Source organism: Lynx rufus, unplaced genomic scaffold, assembly GCF_022079265.1.
Source record: "Lynx rufus isolate CCGP_SWC_20201006 ecotype Redwood Valley unplaced genomic scaffold, mLynRuf1.p SCAF_1, whole genome shotgun sequence".
In the NCBI taxonomy this organism is placed as follows: domain Eukaryota; kingdom Metazoa; phylum Chordata; class Mammalia; order Carnivora; family Felidae; genus Lynx; species Lynx rufus.
This window is the reverse complement of record NW_025814823.1, coordinates 172,487,391-172,508,287: the sequence shown is the minus strand read 5'-3', so window position 1 is coordinate 172,508,287 and position 20,897 is coordinate 172,487,391. Positions and strand designations below refer to the sequence as shown.

At 36.8% G+C, this 20,897-nt stretch overlaps 1 protein-coding gene across 1 annotated transcript in view; it reads right to left on the bottom strand.

The window, feature by feature from the left end:
- DCP2 (decapping mRNA 2) overlaps window positions 1-20,897 on the bottom strand; it is a 50,750-nt gene that overhangs the window by 9,268 nt on the left and 20,585 nt on the right. Inside the window, exons 3-10 of the mRNA XM_047090275.1 lie at window positions 18,522-18,649; window positions 18,015-18,113; window positions 8,243-8,395; window positions 8,008-8,120; window positions 7,801-7,908; window positions 5,335-5,470; window positions 2,162-2,272; window positions 713-764 (exon numbers count right to left, since the gene is read on the bottom strand). Coding sequence (XP_046946231.1) covers window positions 713-764; window positions 2,162-2,272; window positions 5,335-5,470; window positions 7,801-7,908; window positions 8,008-8,120; window positions 8,243-8,395; window positions 18,015-18,113; window positions 18,522-18,649 — 900 coding nt within the window. The remainder of the gene's footprint in view (window positions 1-712; window positions 765-2,161; window positions 2,273-5,334; window positions 5,471-7,800; window positions 7,909-8,007; window positions 8,121-8,242; window positions 8,396-18,014; window positions 18,114-18,521; window positions 18,650-20,897) is intronic.

Here is a 20,897-nt window from a genome sequence, read left to right as displayed (position 1 = left end):
CTCAGGTCATGATCTTGAGGTTGTGATATCGAGCCCCGTGTCAGGCTCTCTCTGCACTGAGCGCAGAGCCTGCTTGGGATCTCTCTCTCCCTCTATCTATCCCCCGCCCACTCACATATGCATGCTCTCTCTCAAAAACAAAAACAAAAAACAGTCTACTGCACTTTCAAATCTATTAAATCAGTATTACCAAAGAGCTTTCTACATTCATCAACATTACTTTCCAAATCAGATCACACACCTACTCTTTCCAACTGAGAATCGAGACGTTGCAAATGCTACTTTAATAAATGCTATCCATAGGTACCACCTTAAAGTTGCTCATTACCTCCTAAAAGTGGGAAATAATCTCCTTCCGAAATAAGTGCTCCTCTTAACATATATGAGAATGAAGTCTCCTCACTTCTACAATACTAGGTTCTATCCCCCTCTAACTAGTATTTACTTACAATATTCATGGATAGCACAGTTTGACATTCACACACAAAAATAGCACACTGAAAGGGAAAATCGTTTCATCTTGATCATTTAAATAAGTTCAGTTTAGTCAGTTTCCTATTTAGAGAACGTGACCACATACCTGAACTCTCTACAGATCATGTGCAATTCTTCCTATTCATCTATCATAGTCCATCACACTCTTGACTAAAATCAAGGTTAGGTCAAAACCAAACCAAATCCCACCAGAGATTTTAAAAAGAAAATGACTTGCCTGTTTCGAAATTATCCTGAAGTTTTCGTGGATGAAGTTTTTTTTCACATTTCTATTAAGAAAAACACAAACACAACATACCCTCCGTAGTCACTTCACTTAATATAAATGAGGAGGCGTATTATCAAATTTATCAGGAAGAAAATTAAACCAGGAATATAATCACCATCCCTAGTCTCGTACTTGTATTTTTATTTATTTTAAGCCTAAAACTTTTTTTAGTTGATAACATGTAAAATTTAAAAACACCAGGAAAAAGAAAATTATTCATTAATTTTCTGAACCCTGAGAATTACTCTTAACATTTCAGTGTATTTTTCTAGCTTTTTCTCTATGAAGACACTGTGAATCCATGTATAATTACTATGAATTAAGTGGAATTATTCAGTACATAAGACTACTCTATAACCTACTTTTAAAATGTAATATACTCTGAATGTATTCTTTTTTGAATAAATAGAAATCCACACCATTATCTTTAACAACTACAGAGCTCTAGGATTTACATTTATTATTATATTCTTGGATAGACTGTTTCCAAGTTTTTATTATTAAAAAGAGAAATGGGATGAACATTCTTTAAAATTTTCTTCTAGGAAAACACTTTAAGAACCTCTTCCGCCTTGCCATACGATCAGACTACTCTCTGGAAGGTTATACCAAATGGTTATTTTTAAGTGTTGTCAGCACACTCAACAATATACAAATGGCTCTCTTTTCATCTGTGTCAATCAGACAGGAAAAAAGTATAAGAGTAAAGAGGCAAGTAGTCTAAAAGTAAACTGATCTTTAACATGTCTTTGCCTGTGAAATCAAAACACAAGTTAGGTAAACAGCACCTAGGAACTCAGGTAAAAAACTTTTTGCTAAAACCTTAAAACTACTATTTTCACCCACTTATTAAAAAAAGAAAAGTAGATGAAACTATAAGAAAATTCAACAGACAAATACCAGGATTTGCAGAAAGGATAAGCAAGGAGACCCATTAATTATGAATTACTTTCTGGAGCAAAATGGTCAGTTATTTGTCTTTAGCCCTAGTCTAAAGGCTATGGCACCAGCTACATTTTAATTTTCTAAATTCTATCAACTTAAAAAAAAAAAACAGTGATATTCTTAACCATTAACTTTATTAAAATACAGACTCTATTTAGAAAAATACAGACAGAAAAATAGATGAGGACTTGCTCTTTCTAGAAAGCAGGGTTGACTATGCATTGTTTTCATAGTACTAATAATATTTAAATACCTACATAAAAAATTAGACATGCAACTGAATGTTAGAAACCTGTAACTGAGAGTAGCCAGATATTTTAAATGAGCAAATAATGCACAATTTCACCCCACAAAAATCTGTCAATATATTAATTCAACGTGCCTTGACAATGCCCTTGCTCCCCTCCTAAAAAGGGTGAACTGCCTTCTTAGCATTAGAACTATAAGTCTTACCATCAAGGGATTCTGCTGCTTGGCTGGCTGGCTGTGGACCCCGTTTGTTCTTTTCTTTTGATTAGGTGAGTCCTGATACTGTTTTCTGCCATTTCCCCTGATACTTTGATTCTGTTTTTCCAATAAGAAGAAATAAAATATAAATCTACAGTATAATGTAATAAGACAAAAGAATATAACGCCAAGAATACGTGGGAAAAAAAAAATATATATATATAATTAGCTGGTTGATTAAGAGTTTAGCAAAGTCCTCCCCCAAAATTTTCCTAAAACACTGGGGAACCATACCATATCAGTATTTTCTTATAGAAGACAGTGCTTCACAAAGCCAAGATTCCTCTAAAGGTATGAAATGGCAAATACAAGGTCCCTAACACTCTTGCCATATCCCATTTCTATCTACAGATTTTGTTTACAATGCATGAGTTAAAAAAAGAATGGGAGCAGGGAGAGGAACAAGTTTGAAAAGCTTAAGCAACGGTCAAAGAAACCTCTCTAGGAATGCCTGGGTGGCTTGGTTGAGTGTCAGACTTCAGCTCAGGTCATGATCTCACAGTTCATGAGTTTGAGTTCTGCATCGGGATCACTGCTGTCGGCACAGAGCCTGCTTTAGATCCTCTGTCCCTCTCTTTCTCTGCCCCTCCCCCACACAGGCTCGCTCTCAGAAATAAACATTTAAATCCAATCTGACAATCTTTGCCTTAAAAAAAACCAAAAAACAAAAAACACCTCTCTGTGAGGGGAATGCTAAGGTACACTGGCCACAGTTCTCAGGACAAGAAATATGTAGCAGATGTGATCAACTATTACCTAAAATCTGCTTTAAATTATTAATAAACAAAAAAGCATTTTTAAATTAATAATTTCTTTTATACAAAATAAAGATTGGTGGCGTGCCTGGGTAGCTCAGTTGGTTAAGCATCAGACTCCTGATTTCAGCTCAGGTCATGATCTCACAATTGTGAGATTGAGCCCTGCGCTAAAAAAAAAAAGAAAGCTCAAAATAAAGATTTTTTTTTAGCTGGTTGATTAGGAATTTATCAAAGTCCTCCCCCAAAATTTTCCTAAAACACTGGGGAACCATACCATATCAATATTTTCTTATAGAAGACAGTGCTTCACAAAGCCAAGATTCCTCTAAAGGTATGAAATGGCAAATACAAGGTCCCTAGCAATCTTGCTTTATCCCATTTCTATCTACAGATTTTGTTTACAATGCCTGAGTTAAAAAAAAAAATGGGAGCAGGGTATTTTTTTTCTTTTTTAGAGACAGAGAGTCCATGGAAGTAAGGCAGAAGCAGAAGAAGAGAGAGGGAAAGAGAGAATTTTTAAAAATTCATTCATTTATTTATTTAGAGAGAGAACACACACACCCGTGGGGCAGAGAGAGGGAAAGAGAGAATCTCAAGCAGGCTTCGCACTTCCACATGGAGCCTGACACAGGGCTCTAACCCACAAACCATGAAATCATGACCTAAGCCGAAACTAAGAGTCAGACGCGACTGAGCCACCCAGGTGCCCCAAGACTGGTATTCTTAACGTTTAGGCCATTATCCCTAAATTTAGACCTAAAGCCCAAACATTCAGTAGATGACATCTTGCAATTGTAGTGCTTTAACATGAGTTAATTTTCTTACCAAAAAAAATATCTAAGTTTAACTTAAAAAAGTTTTTAAAATTTTTTAAATGTTTATTTTTGAGAAAGAGCACACATGAGCAAGAGAAGGGCAGAGAGAGATGGAGACAGGAAACCCAAAGCTAGCTGTCAGCACAGAGCCCAACGCAGGGCTCAAACCCACGAACCTTGAGATCATGAGCTGAAGTTGGATGCTTAACAGAATGAGCCACTCAGGTGCCCCCCAAAATAGTTTTTAAACATTAATTTGCCCTTAGAGGTTTTGAAAGGACAGTTAAGAGAACTGACTAAAACAGTGTGAATAAAATATTTTATATTTTAAAATATACCAAAATACATTTATTTATATCCTATCTAATACCTACAGAAAAAATTAAGCAGTTCCTAAAATAGCTTGAAAACAGTAAGCTAACTTAATGATAAGGAACAGAGAACAAACTGATTGTTGTTGCCAGAGGGAAGAGAGGTAGGGGGCTGGGCAAAATGGGTGAAGGGGAGTGGGAGATACAGGCTTCCAGTTATGGAGTAAGTCACAAGAATAAAAGGCAAAGCATAGGGAATATAACCAATCACATTGTAATGGAGCTGTATGGTGGCTGTATGGTGACAAATGGTAGCTATACTTGTGGTAAGCACAGCATAACATATAGAGATGTTGAATCACTATGTTGTACACCTGAAACTAGTGTAACATTGTCAACTATACTCCCAATAAAAATAAAAACTAAAATTAAAAAAAAAAAAAAAAGGATGGTAAGGAAATAGGCTTTCAGAAACTCGTATTACCACACACTTTTAATTCAATTTTATCCTGCTCTTCCGGGTATCTGTTTTTTTAGTGTGATACTATATACATAAAGTTTAACACTATAACCACTTTTAATTGTACTTTTCAATGCAAAAAGTTTGTAATTTTGATGAACCCAGAATATTTTTTAAAAGAATGAAAATAAACAAGAGTAGCTCAAATGATAAAGGCAGATAATACCAAGAATTAGTAAGAATGTGGAACAACTCAAGCTCTCATATATTTTGTTGGGGATATAAAATTACTTGAGAATATTGTTTGCAGCATATACTGAAGAACACAGGTATATCCAGGGATCCAAAAATTCTGTTTGTTACCTATACACAAAAGAACGGTGTATGCTCATCCAAAGATATGTACAGAAATATTCATAGTAGTATTGTCTATAAAAGCCTGAAATAGGTAACATCCAAAATGTCTATTAAGAGTAGAATGGATAAATAAAGTGTGGTATAATCATGCACTAAATTCAATACAACAATAAACCTTTCACTGGTTGCATATATACCAAAGTCAGACGTTAATTCTGATTACTTACTACACTGTATTTACAGCAAAACTGTAAAGGTTAAGAAGACTCAGCCGTGCTTCAAATCACAAGTCAGGAATGCAGCAATCGTTGATCAACAATTCAGAGCTCTTTAACTGTTAATCTGCAGTTCTTCGATTCAGATACATTTCAAAATCAAATCTAAAGTTAGAAAAATCTTTAAATGTATTATCACTCACCTTTGCTTTTAAAAGGTCAGACATTTCAGAATGATTATTATATGGCTTTTGCTGCAGTGGTTGCCTGTGTTTCACCCACTGGTCACCAGGAGAACCTTCAGGAAATAACTGCTGACTGTGGCGGAATTTGGTTCGACTATACCAAGATTTAAAAAATAAAATTCAGATCAGAAAATTTTCACTTAAAGTTCTTCTAACACCAGATTACAAACTTTACCTTCTTATTTATCATCTCCCTGCACTGGGATGTACCTTACATAAGGACACAGTCAGTGAAGGCCTGGTGTTCACTACTTTTTGAATGAAATAAGTATTATTTTTAATCCCAAACTTTTCCAAATTAACCACAGTACCTCCCCCTATAACTGATCATACCTTTAAAAATCTCAAGAAAATAATTCCAAATTTAGTTGAAACTAACAAATGTAAGTGGATATTCCTTCTTAATAGGACAGATAACTCACATTCTCACCAGGATGTTTAAAGTATGGAATTTGAAGTAGAAGAGGAACTGAAAATTTAAGCTATATTCTAGGGCAAAAAAAATTAAGGAGCTGAAGACAATAGATGAGCAAATTAAATAAAGGTCTGGTCTCAAATTCTTATATGAAAGAATATGATTGTAAAAGGTTGTATTCAGGCACTGGTCCGTAATAAAAAACAAAAAAAAACAATATTCTACAGTACCATTTACATGTATAATACAGTCCAGAGTCACTGATCCAAAGAACTGCATTACAGTGATTGCTTCTGAATACTTGAGAGTTCTCCTTTCCCATTAAAAAATTATAATAGGCGCGCCTGGGTGGCTCAGTCAGTTAAGTGTCTGACTTCGGCTCAGGTCATAATCTCACAGTTTGTGGGTTCGAGCCCTGCGTTGGGACTCTGTGCTGACAGCTCAGAGCCTGGAGCGTGCCTAAGATTCTATGTCTCCCTCTCTCTCTGCCCCTCCCCAGCTCACACTCTGTCTCTGTCTCTCTCTCTCTCTCAAAAATAAATAAACAAAAAAATTTTTTTTAATTATAATAAAATTGCAGCATCCCTACTTTCTTGAGACAAAATTCAGGTATTTCCTCTGACACATCACCAAAGACATTAGTCTATATGCTAAAAACACACTATCCCCGCCTAAGAAACTTGAAATTTGGTTAAAGCTGCTTTATTATGTCCTTATTCCACCTTCCAGGACCACAAAGCTTAGGACTAGAAGATAGGGGAGGCCTATCACACATTATGGTGGACCCAAACATGAATAAGCATACAATTTTTTTTCCAAACAGTGTCACTATTTCATAACTTTTTAGTTGCATGTTTGTCTCTTTTTAATTTTGCCTACACTCCTGTCTACTTTTTCTACAGTGTTTTACTTTAGTAATATATAATGTAGTGATTATAACCATAGGTTCTGAAAGGCAGAAATGATTCTCAGGGCATTTAGTCCAAACTCCTGTCCTCATAAAACCCAGCTAAAACGGAATATTCCCTATGTATTTAAAAATATTGTCTATAAATGTGGTTACTCCTGTTTAATTTTTGAAGCCCTGGGATGAAAACAGAACATTAAATTAAATTAAAGAAAATGTAAAATGCAACTCTCTCTGAACCTAACAAAGTTCTAGCAAGCTTATTACAAACATACATGCTTATTTAACAAAATTCCTTACTCAGCCTACTTGTAATTTTGATTTGGATACAATTAAGTTCCAACCAAGAAAATGTTCTTTGTGGTTCCTGTCCACATAACAGTCACTTTTTGCAGTACAACAGTCTATGTTGGAAAGAAGAGAAGCCACCCCACGTCTTCACAGTTCTATCTTTCTGAACAAATTACTCATCTGCACTCATCTCCCTACACAAAAACAAACCTCAACATATCTTCCATTCAACCACCTTCAGATTCAACTTCCTCTTAAAGTAGGATATAAGAATAGAGAAGTAACTATAAACACACAGATTTTTTTTTCCTCATGTTCTATCCATCTAAAAAGGTGGTACCCTCTTGTGTATACTATTTTAAAATGAGCCTGAAGCTCCTTTCCAACTCCAATTAACCTTTTTCACCTCATTAAAAACCCTTTATAAAAAAATTTCTATTATCTATGAGACTAGTAACAAAATAGTACCTACAGAAAAGAATTCAACACCTCTGGAAACTTTGGAAGTAATACGTTAGTGTTAAACACTATCAGAAGGTAGGGGCACCTTGGTGGCTCAGTTGGTTAAGTGTCTGACTTTGGCTCAGGTCATGATCTTGCAGTCCGTGAGTTTGAGCCCCATGTCAGGCTCTGTGCTGACAGCTTGGAGCCTGGAGCCTGTTTCAGATTCTGTGTCTTCCTCTCTCTCTCTCTACCCCTCCCCCACTCGTGCTCTGTTTCTCTCTCTCTCCCTCTCAAAAAATAAATAAAAATTAAGAAAAAAAAAAAAAAACTATCAGGAGATAGGAATCCTATGAATGTATTTCTTTACCTCAATTTTTCCACAGTGGGTTTAGCTGGTGTGCTACCAACAGAGGAAAATCCATTGTCACTGTCTGAGGAATCTCCAAATCTCCGGGAAAGCCAGTCCCTTAATGGCCTATGGAAACATTAAGAATTCACTTTTAAAACTGGGCTGTGTAAAGAAACTATCAGAATTATGAAGATTACTTTAGTATTTTGATAAACAAGGACATACCTGATAAAGGGAATGGCCATAAAGAATTTGTTAGGTGCCAAACCAAGTTTGGATTTTGGAGTCATATCATTTCTATGACAGGGCAATTTCTCAATGGAGAACCACTCAATGTTCTGAGACAGAAGAAAAGAATTCATTGAATTATCATCAAGGAGTTTCTAAAAGCAATTTCCTACTTCACTGAATTGCAACTTGAATACTGTCTAGCAACTTGAAAATTCTTTCAGTTACATACCCGAATTTCTCTTCTGGTTTTTGGGTTAAATTTTGTGTCTTTTGGAATTCCTGGAATGATGTACAAACGAGCAAGCTGGTCATTGATTCGAAGTTCAATGTAATCATCCTTACAAATATAATCTTTGATATCAAAACCAGTTTCTTCAAAGACCTGGAAATAAATTTGGATGATGATTTTCAATTGCTGCTGTTAGACCTCCAGTTTGTTAAAATTTACTTCAAAGGCAAAAACTCAGAAATATCCAGGCAAGTAAAGGCATGAAAACACTAGGCAAGAAGTCAGAATGCTCTAGGGTTCTAGTTCTGCCTCTATTGAACTGTTCAACTATGGATAAACCCCTTTAATATATCTGAGCCTAAGTTCTTCATTGAAGATGTGTGATACTGCGGTTTACAATAAGAAAAATATATTATTTGGTTTTCATCACCTTTCTGGTACAAACCTCCTAAAACCCTCAGAATCTCCTAAGCATGAAAGCCACAAGGATGTCTTCTGTTATGTTAATGAGATAACTTTTGGCCCCTACCTAAAGATGGGGGCTGACTGCCAGGAGAACCAACCAAGTTCAGAGGACTGGAACTTTCAGTCCCACCCTCAACCCCCACCCTCCTCCCATCACCAGGAAGGAGAGAAAGGCTAGAGATTGAGCTCAAAAAGCCAACAGCCAGTGATTTAATCAAGACTGCCTACACAAAGACACCTCTATACAAACCCAAAAGGCTGAGGGGTGGGGAACTGGATGGTGACTTCTGGGTTAATGAACATGGAGATTTGGGAAGAGTGGTACAGTAGGAGAGAGCACCCTTTTTCCATACTTTGCCCTCTACATCTCTTCCATCTGGCTGTTCTTGAGTTATATATCCTTTTAAATAAACCAGTTTTTCTCAGTTCTAAGAGCCATTCTAGCAAATTAATTGAACCCAAGGAGGGGGCCCGCTGGAACCTCCAATCTAGGTCAGAAATACAGAAATTCAGATGACAGTCCAGAAACCTGGACTTATGACTGTCATCTGAAGTGACGGGCAGTCTTGTAGGAGTCCCTTAACCTGTGGGATTTGATTCTATCCAGGTAGACAAACTCAGAATTGAGCTGAATTATAGGACACGCAGCCAGTGTCTGTCAATTGCTTGTTGGTGTGAGAACAACAGCCACCCCCACCTCCACCACCACACACACTCATTGTAATTGGGTCCAGAACTCTTAAGCTGGGACCACATATGATTTTATTAACAGCACATATGAATCTACATACACCAAGTTACAGACTAAAAACTCTTATACAAATAAAACTATTTTTCAAACATGAAAACTGAATTGTGATTAATACTAACTTTTTTTTTTTTTACGGACAGATTTCAAAAGTAGAGCTACAACCTCATTTGTGTGTGAGTAGGGGGCAAACGCAAAGAACTGAAAACCAGTGAAAAGACAGACGCATGGTTCTAAAACTGCCTTCCCTCAGGGGCTGGAGGAGGAGGAAATGGGAGAACATACATCTCAGGAATTGTTGTTACATCCAACCTTTACCTCTTCCTTCAACCAAAGAAACCATACTTACTCTGATTAACAAATTGGGCTTCTGTGTAAAATAAAAAAACTACTCATCTCTTCTAGCCTTAAAGTTCTTCTTCAAATAACATGTGTTACTCTGATGAAGTCCTTCTCCACTTCACCCCCCAATCAAAAAGGCTTTGGATTCTCAGTGTCTAAAGTCCACTGAGGATCTTTTACACTGTAGTAAGTCCTTCCCTCTGGTTTCAGCATCTCCTAACCAACCAGTGGGGCAGAAGATATTAAAACACATGGCCAGGGCTGAATCTCTTGCAAGATCCAGGTGTAGAGGAGCTATTCCTACTCATTTCTTTCATCTTTCTGCCTTCTCTTGTCAGTTCGATGTACATTTTTCTACATTCCTCAAAAAAGGCACATCTCTCCTTCTCTCAGGCATGTATAGTCCATGACTCCCAACTTAGGCTCCTCCATGACACCTCACTTCTATAAATTCCTAAGTATGCTAAACCTTTTGTTCCTTATCTTAAAAGCAAGGTGAATATACTCACTTGAAAAATGTTCTGTGGTATACAGAAAAAGGAGAAACATTACTTGTATTTCCTACTTCTGGAAATGTCAGACTGGGTGTGCATGTATATACTTGGTATTTAAAAAAAAGAGTGGCACCTGGGTGGCTCAGTTAGTTAAGCGCCCTACTTCAGCTCAGGTTCATGATCTAATGGTTCGTGAGTTTGAGCCCCGTGTTGGGCTTTGTGCTGACAGCCCAGAGCCTGGAGCCTGCTTCAGATTCTGTCTCTCTGCTCCTCCCCTACTTGTGTTCTCGCTCTCTCTCTCTCTCTCTCTCTCTCTCAAAAAATATTAAGAAATTTTAAAAACATAAAATTTTTTTAAGAAAAAAAAAAAAGAAAGAGGGGCACCTGGGTGGCTCAGTTAATTAAGCATCTTGATCTCAACTCAGGTCATGATCTCATGGTTTGTGAGATCAAGCCTTGCCATCAGGCTGTCACTTGAGATTGTCTCTCCCTCTCTCTCTGCCCCTCACTGGTTTGCGTACACGTGCACACATGCTCTCTCTCCCCCCACCGCCAAAAAAGAGTACACTTATCTTAAAAAAAAATTTACATGCATAAGTATTTAGGGATTAAGGGGCATTATGTCTGCATTTTATTCCCAAGTTATTCAGCAATAATAATAAAAACCATACACACATATGTATCAAATGTAATAAATCAAATATGGCAAAATATTAATAGGCAAATATATTCTTTGTGTTACTGTTCTTTATTTTGCTCTATACTACTTGTAATTATCTCAATAGTAATGCATTTAGTGCATTCAAATATGTACCGTAAGTAACAGGTACCATCCTACACACGGACTTCAGAAATTAATAAAGCAAGCACTGCTCTTTAAGGAGCTTAGCCTAAAAAAGAAAATAATTGTAATACAATATACATGCCAAGAGGTAGGTGGATACTGTAGGAATACATAACTCAGTCATGGGTTAAGGTAAGGTGTGAGTTGTGAAATAGGGTGGTTATCTCAAGAAGGTGTCATGGACAGCACTCTAGTCCGCTGGATTCACTTGAGCTGGACTTGAAAGATGAATAGGAGTTTGCCAGATAGGAAAATGGCATTCCGCTTAGAGCTGGGAAAGACTATAGCTGAAGAATCATATGGGAGGAAGTGGTACAATATGAGGTAAAATGAAAAGAGCCATCAGCGCTAAACATAGCTTCAAACCCTGTACAACCAAACTTAGAACAAATATAATAAAGTAACAGATATAAACTCCCAATTCTAGAAGTGATGAAGATTGATATGCCTCTAAAGTTAGGTATCCAGGGGCGCCTGGGTGGCTCAGTCAAATAAACACCAAACTCTTGATTTCAGCTCAAGTCATGATCTCACGGTTCAGGAGTTGGAGCCCCAGGTGGGATAGATATTCTCTCTCTACCTCTCTCTGCCCCTCCCCACTCACACACACACACACTCTCTCAAAATAAAAAATAAAGTTAGGTATCCATTCTCATCATATTTACCAGGAAAAGCTTTTAATAGCTCACTCACATACACAGACATCAAAGACAAAAATTTTGATACCACATCTTCTATGGATCAAATCCATTCCTGTATTATAGTACATAGTTAATTTTCCTGGCACAGAGAATAGCATTAACTTCCCAAATGATATCAGATAAAAATCCCTAAGTAAGATTAAAAAATGTGCTGCCCAAAGAGCACTAGCACAATGAAATCCTCTCCCTATTATCTAATATCTTTTATAAACCTATAGGAAGAAGTAGAATAAACCAACCAATTGTTCCTCTGTACAAATTCTATCAAGATTAAGTTATGTAAATGCATATTAAAGTCAGCTTCATTACAATAAAATATACTGTTTTGCTAAATAGTAAGCAACAAAATGGAATCCTGAAAACACAGGAATCACTTGCTTATTCAACAACTGGTATTTCACCACAATTAACAATGAAAATATACTGAAGTTATCCTAACACATCCTTTCAACAATCTCTAGAAAACATTTTCCCATCCTTGTCCTAAATCTACTTCACTGAATAAAAGTAATCAGAACTTGGGGCGCCTGGGTGGCTCAGCGGGTTAAGCATCCAACTTCGGCTCGGGGTCATGATCTCACGGTTCTTGGATTCGAGCTCCATGTCAGGCTCTGTGCTGACAGCCCAGAGCCTAGAACCTGCTTCAGATTCTGTGTCTCTCTCTCTGCCAGGCCCCGCTCACACCCTGTCTGTCTCTCTCTCAAAAAAAATAAATTAAAAAAATTAAAAAAAAAAGGTAACAGAACCCAATTAACAAAGGTGAACCAAAAGGTTAAAGACAGGAAATTTCTAATCAAGATGGCACTAAGGTTGGGGCACCTGGCTGGCTCAGTCAGAGGAGCCTGCGACTCTTGATTTCAGGGTCATGAGTTCAAACCTCATGTTGGCTGTAGAGATTATATAAGTAAGTAAGTAAGTAAATAAATAAATAAATAAACTAAAAAAAAAAAAAAAAAAGATGGCACTAAGCTTTCTATTAATTATTCATACCTTGTCCCTGAGGAACCTGCTTTCAGTGTTTCTTTCAGCTCAGATCACATAAACAGTTCTTATAAGATGGATCAGATTCTGCTTTAACAAAACACCTCTGGACAGCCACATATAATGAAATAACAACATTAACTTAACTATAATAAACCAAATTAAAATGTTATTTAGCAACTTAAAACAAGCTTAAACACTCATGACAGAAACACGTAACTTAAAAGAAAAAAAATTAAAAGAAAAAAAAAGTTTAAAGCATTAGCCTAAGTCTAATGGCAGCTAAAAAATTTCAGATAGAACACTTCCTGACAGGTTAATACAAGTGAAAATTAAAAGGAAAACTGTAATATTAACATGAACTCCTACAAAAAATAACAATCTGGTTTTAAGCTAAGACATTGGTGATACTCCCCCCACCAGGGCCACACAGCACTGCTTCTGTTATACTGCAGCACCACCAAGTGGCAGAAATATACACTACAAGTCTAGGACTGCTAGTTGAACACTTTCAAACTCGAAAATGGCAGCTGCTTTGCACTGAACTTTGTCCTACCAAAATTCCTAAGTTGAAGGCCCAACCCTTAATGCGACTGACTGTATTTAGAAATAGGGCCTGTGAGGAGGCGATAAAGGTAAAATGAGGACATAAGGTTGCGGGCCTAATAAGGACATTAAGGTTGGGCGTGTTCTTATAAGATGACAACAACAAAGGGCGAGCTCTCTGCACTCACACAGGCACCCAGGAAAAAGACCACATGAGCACAAAGCAAGAAAGCAGCCACCTGCAAGCCAGCATGAGAACCCTCACCAGGAACCTTGATCTTGGCCTTCTCAGCCTCTAAAACTTAAATTTCTGTTGAGTTTAAGCTACTCCATCTGTGGTATTTTGTTATGGCAGCCTGACTGGAATATAGGAATGCTCAACCTTAACCCCCAAATTTTTCTCTCTTTATAACAAAGGCAACCATTTAAAAACCAAAAATAAAAATCAAATTCTAATCCAAAAATGTAGAAAAATTAAAGACAAGTTTTTTTCTGACATGTTCCTTTATCAGCTAAAAGAGGATGTTACTTAGATCTGAAAGTTTAAAAGGATTAATTCTTACTATCAAAAGGAAAAAGTCTTTCCTTGAAATTAAGGGTCTATGGTTTCTAAGAATACCTATGCTTTCCTCAGAGCAAGGCAAAAGCTCTAAAACAAAAAAAAAAAAAAAAAAACAACTTATACATATTCACCTGAGAAAGGTAAACGTTATTAGAAAATAGATACACAGTACTTAAAAATCACAAATTCCTTCTGTTTCCATCTCTGTGTGTTTAGAAATACCCATTTACAAATATTCCTTGACTGCCTATATTGTAGTAGTCAGAAACATGGACTCCAGAGCCCAACCAAGGTTCTGCATCCCTGTTCTGCTGCTCACTGTGAGGCCTTGGGCATGTTACTAAACTGATCTGTTTCAGTTCCTCTCCTATAAAATGGAGCTGATCCTCTTCCATAATGGCTGTATCCCTCCCCACAAGATTCTCTGTAGCATCCTATCATTTACACTCCATTCTCTCATTCCCCATGCCCTAATAAACTTTTTCTTTCTTACAAATTATGGTGATCTAGAATTATTACTGAAATTAGCACCACATGAATAGGACAATCTTTTATCTTAGTATTTCAGAGTAGAAAACAAGATAAACTGAAGTGAAAACTGAGTGCCTCAGTTCACAGGTTAATTGCCTCTGCCCACCCCCATATCCTGTATTTCTGCATCACCCAGCCTCTTACAATATAGTGTATAAAATTTGTCAGAAGGAAGGTTCTAGTGGTAGATGTAGATGATCCCTTGGGTCTGGGGTACTACTTCAGCTTTGCAAATTTAAATATTTGATGTTCTCTAAGTTTCCTCAAAAAGATCCAATTACAGAGACAGCTGATCTCACCAAATTTAGCCCGTTTTCCAGTTAATGTAGTCTCTTTTCTGGACCCAGACAATTATCATACTGCTATAGGACCAGTCTAACTCTACGTACAGGATTACTGATCAATTCCTCTAAGTAGGATGCTAAGCTTTCTATTTTGTCTTCCTTATGAGCATGAGGACCACAAAATTTGAAGACATAAAAGGGAAGACTTTACAACCGCTCCATTCAGTCTCCTACTATCCACAGAAAGGGAAAGGTCTTAGAGGATGTGTCAATTTCTCACCTGTTACCTTTCAATTTTAAGGGGTGTGGGTAAACCTTCATTTACTTGTATTATTGGTCTATAAGCTATTGCAAATACTTACTTAGAAAGCGTTCCATACTGAATTAGAAATGTAGCATTTTCAATCATTTTTTAAATCCTACTCCAAAGTAAATAACCACTAATGGTTTTTCTATGTTAAATAAATATGTTAGTGGTTTGTAAGAATTTTAATTACTATCACTCACCAATAATTACATCAAACTTAAACCAGGTGAACGTTGCTACAGGAAAATACTGAGTCAAGACAAAGTAAGGCAACAGATCCAAATGAAATATGCCATAAAATCCATACTGCCGTCTCAAAAACATCTCAAAGTTAATCACTACCACCTTAGATTTTAAAGATATTTACTTCTAGTTATGAAGCCCTTAAATAACTCTTAATAGTATGTGTATCTTACAAAGATTAAGTGGCTCACCCAAAGTCTCTAGGATATTGACTAACATTTACTAGAAATGTACTGGAACAAATCTTCAACTCCTAGAGCAGTTCTCTCTCCATTATATTGTGCTTCTTTATAGCTCAACTTCTCAAATTTCAAGAAGATTTAATGTGATAAATGATAAGGAATTCATAAACAAGAATACAGTCCACAACGTATAACAGGTACTACATAATTAATGCCAAGCAAATGTCTAGACAACAACTGTTATTAAAGTTCAGAGACTACTATAGGATAGAGCTCACTGGTTAAATTTTAAAATAAACAGAATTTTAATTAAGAAAGAACCTTAGGGATGCCTGGTTTGCTCAGTTGGTTGAGTGTCTGACTCTTGATTTTGGCTCACGTCATGATCCCAGAGATGGGGGATAGAGTCCCACATTGGGCTCCACACTGAGCCTGCTTAAGATTCTCTCCCTCCCTCTGCCCCTCTCCCCCGTTCCCATGTGCTCTCTAAAATTAAAAAGAAAAAATGAATGAACTTTAGAAATTATTCACTCTACAGAATGGCCACAATCAAAAAGATAAGAAATAACAAGTACTGGTGAGGATGTGGAGAAAAAGAAACCCTCGTGCACTGCTGGTGGAGATGCAAACTGGTGTAGCCACTGTGCAAAGAGCATAGAGGTTCCTCAAAAATTAAAAATAGAAATACCATATGATCCAATAATTCCACTAGTATTTACACAAAGAATACAAAAACACTAATTTGAAGCAGTGTTTTTACATATACCCTAATATAGGGCATAAGCACCCCTATGTTTATTGCAGCATTATTTACAATAACCAAGACATGGAAGCAACCCAAGTGCCCATCGATAGATGAATGGATAAAGAAGATGTGGGGTACGTACACACGTACGTACATACACGCACGCGCGCGCACACACACACACACACACACACACACACACACGAATACTACTCGGCCATAAAAAAAAGAATGAGATCTTGCCATTTGCAACAACGTGGATAGTCTAGAGGGTGTGATGTTAGGTGAAACAAGTCAGAGAAAGACATTACTATATTATTTCACTTATATTTGGAATCTAAAAAAACAAAAACAGGGGCGCCTGGGTGGCTCAGTTGGTTGAGCATCCGACTTCAGCTTGGGTCATGATCTCACAGCTTGTGGGTTCGGGCCCCGCATCAGGCTCTGTGCTAACAGCTCAGAGCCTGGAGCCTGCTTCAGATTCTGTGTCTCCCTCTCTCTCTGCCTCTAACCCACTCACATTCTGTCTCTGTCTCTCTCAAAAATAAATACACATTAAAAAAAAATTTTTTTTTAAACAAAAACAAAAAGCAGAAAAAGATCCACAAGTACAGAAAACAAACTGATGGCTGCCACAGGGGAGGTGGTTTAGGGGAGGAACAAAATGATGAAGGGTAGTGGAAGTACAGGCTTCCAGTTATGAAATACATAAAACACAGGGACAAAAGATTCAGTATTGGGAACACAGCCAATGGTATTGTAATAGCGTTGTATGGTGACAAATGATAGCTACACTGGTGGTAAGCATAGCATTGATGTATACAGATTTTCTGAACCACTCTAGTCTACACCTGAAACTAACACTGTGTATAAACTACACCTCAATTAAAACAAAAAAGGGGGGGGGGGGCGTCTGGGTGGCTCAGTCAGGTTAAGCGTCCAACCGTTCAGGTCATGATCTCATGGTTCATGAGTTCGAGTCTTCCATCAGGCTTTGGGCTGACAGCTCAGAGCTTGGAGCCTGCTTTGAATTTTGTCTCCTCTCTCTCTGCCCCTCCTCTGCTTGTGCTCTCTCTCTCCCTCTTTCAAAAAATGAATAAACATTTAAAAAAAGAAAAAAAAGTTATTCACGCTAAACCTCACTTTACAAATAAGAAAAGTCATAATTTGAGCTCGGTCTAGATAGGATTTGAATAGTTAGGAAGAAAAGACAACTTTCTGAGTAAGGAGATAATATAAGCAAAGTTTAGAGGCTGAAACAAATCAGTTAAATTCAAGTAACAGAGAATAAATTCTTTTGACTGAGAATAAAGGTAAATTTAGGAATGGCTAAATTTTGTGTAGGAATAAGGGATGGAGTTTCAATAGTTTAAAGAATTAAACTTCATCTTACAGGCAGTGGGAAGGTAGAGTGGATTTGAGCAACAAATGTAAATTTCTTAAGGAAGCACAAATTGTGCACTTGTCTGGAAGCCAAGACAATAAACATAAAACAGGGGTTGTAAATGCCAAAGTGTTTTACCAACTGCAAATCCAATTTTAAAACAAGGTAGAGGAGTTAGAGATAACAGAATTAAAAATGGACAATAAAAGAAAACGGAAACAAATAAGGGAAGAATAAATGATACATGTGGACAAAAGAATCAACAGTCACCTTACAAAAGATAAGTTACTTCTTGCAGTCAAGTTCTAGAAAGAGGATTAGATGGTCCAAACAGTAAATTTCCATGACTAAAAAGTACTTTACTCAAAGCATAATCACCGAATGCTACCGTGTTTCAAACTGCAGTAACTCACCTCTCTAGCAGCACAATCATGAGGAGCTTCTTCTTTATTTACTTTTCCTTTTGGAAATCCCCAGCCTGATTTTGCTAGGTACCCCTGAACCAGTAGTACCTATAAAAATGAGCAGAGGTAAAAATAAAACTTGCCTTCCTTTCCCACACTCCTTTCTAGGTCAAAGGTGTTTGAAGTAACCTTCCTTCAAGTAACTGTTATCACCAATATTTTTATACAGTACTTGGTTTTAATATCTTCCAAAAGTCTCACTATACCAGTATGAAGATGGGCATTCTGCCCATTTTAAAGTATTTCTTCAATAAAGTGACATTTCTTTGCAATAAGTCATACTACAAGTATAAAATATTAGGACTCAGAATGCAGAAAAAATATACAAACTTTGGCCTTTCAGCACTAAAAGTCTATTTTCAAACCTCAGTTCAGAACATTATATAAATAGCACATACATTTTATTTATGATGAAAACAGGTGATGATTGCACTAAAAATCTTTTATTACACTCACATTTTCAAGTGTCTCATCAAGAATAATTGCACCATATGTTGGTACTCCCATTTTATATTCCTTCCATTCATCCAAAATTTTTTCCACATCTTCACCTTGAGGCAGCAAAAATGGACAGTGACTGAAGAGTATACATAGTGTTAAGGAAGCTACTTTCTCTCTAAATATAGCTTGAGTACTTATATATAAAAAGAAACCTATTTAAATCAACTATGAATTTTATATGAAATTACTCAAATCTTCACCTAAGTTTTGTTCCTCCTTCTTGGTCACTACCCCTCCCCTCTTTGTTTTCTCCTGAACAAGTCATTTCTAGCTTCTGCATTCAGCTGGACACAAATCAAGATTTGCATAGTCAGTCTTAGAGCTCTATGCTAACACAAATTCAGGGCCATGTGAACATCTCAAATACTTCTCATTAAGTGAGTCAAATTCACCACATCAGGAGTCAACAAATACTAAAACTGATCACAAGAAACAGAAGTACAGTATACATACATTGGTGAAAAGTAGAAACCACCAAAACAAGTAAAAGTGGTTACCTCTGGGAAGGAGAACTAGGGATGATGTATACCACTATTCTCTACTGTTGAATGTCTTCACCATGCACATGTATTGACTAGTTTTATAATTAAAAACATTTTTAAGATGAGGAATTACTAAGAATTATAGAGAAAAGTAAATCTGGGCATTAAGGATAGCCTATTTCAAAAGAAACTGGGCATGCCCTGCCCCCCATACTGGGCAGAGTAAAATATTTTTTATTTTTTAAGTAGATAAAACCTAAACCTGTAAAGTAGATGCTCAGGCTTCCAATACTCTACTCTATCAAATGCCTCATCACTACAACACTCTTAATTATGGAAAGTGTGGGAAAAGATATTTGTTATGACAGTGTTTCTCAAACCAAGGATGTATTCTTAAGGGTCCTCAAGTCCTTTATGAACACATTTATTGTTTTTATTTTGATGTTAACCTAAAAACAGGTAATATGAGCATACTTTCAATCATTGGGATGACCACATATATCAAGTACTACGTGATTTCAGAGACCATATTGATACTAGTACTACTTACTGCTGTGGTCTACTAAAAATGGAGGAAACTAATATACAAATGATGTATTAAGGTCAAATGATGCATAATATAGAAAGGAATATAGCTAGCATAATATAGAAAGGAAGGTTTCATTAACAGATATAGCAAAGAAAGGTGGTGGAAAAACTGGTTAGTACAGGCACATCAAAATACCCTCAAAGAAGCACTATATTCACACTGTGACTGACAGTTGATTTAAAAAAAAAAATCGTATTAAATTCATTTTATGAAAACAATTTTATAAGTTCTATAGCTTTTTATTTAAAAAATCTGTTTTCAGGCACCTGAGTGGCTCAGTTGGTTAAGTATCCAACTTTGGCTCAGGTCATGATCTCACGGTTCATGGGTTCAAGCCCCGCGTCAGGCTCTGTGCTGACAGCTCAGAGCATGGAACGTGCTTTGGATTCTGTGTCTCCCTCTCTCTCTGCCACTCCCCCACTCACACTCTGTCTCTCTCTCTCTCTCTCTCTCTCAAAAGTAAACAAATATTTAAATAAATAAGTAAATAAATAAATAAATAGATCAATCAATCTGTTTTGGTTTTTAGAGTTGTAGTAAAAACTACAGAGGCCCTCAAAGAGCCCAAAGAAGTCAACCATCTAGGACAACACTGTAATCAAAAGACAGACACTAGGTTAACCTCAATATATAATCTACAATATAATCTCACTATAATAGAATCTCAGCATAAATGCCTTTAATTGGGGAAGGGAGAAAAAAGGACAAAGCTTGGATATAACATTAACCCTTTCATTCTATACAAGCCTGCTAACATTCTGGAAAGGTACTTCCCAATAATAGTCTGGCTTTATATGTTTAGTAAAACCTCTTATGTGTTTTAAAGTCATCACAGGTTTGGGGTGCCTGGGTGGCTCAGTCGGTTGGGCATCTGACTTCGGCTTAGGTCATGATCTCATGGCTCGTGAGTTCAAGCCCTGCGTGGGGCTCTGTGCTGACAGCTCAGAGCCAGGAGCCTGCTTCGGATTCTGTGTCTCTGTCTCTCTGCCCCTCCCCTGCTCATGCTCTGTCTCTCCTGTCTGTCAAAAATAAATAAAGATTAAAGTCATCACAGGTTTTTTTTTTTTGAATCTTAAGTATACATCTTAAATAAATGTTTATTTCTTCCAATAAAATTTTTACCATAGAAAAACAAAAGTATGCACAAAGCAGAAAGAAGTCCTAATAGTTCAGAGAGGAAGATACTTATGCAGTTCTTCCTCTTTCCTCTTCCTACAGTGTTCCTAATAACTGCAAGGTGCATCACCATGTCCATAAATT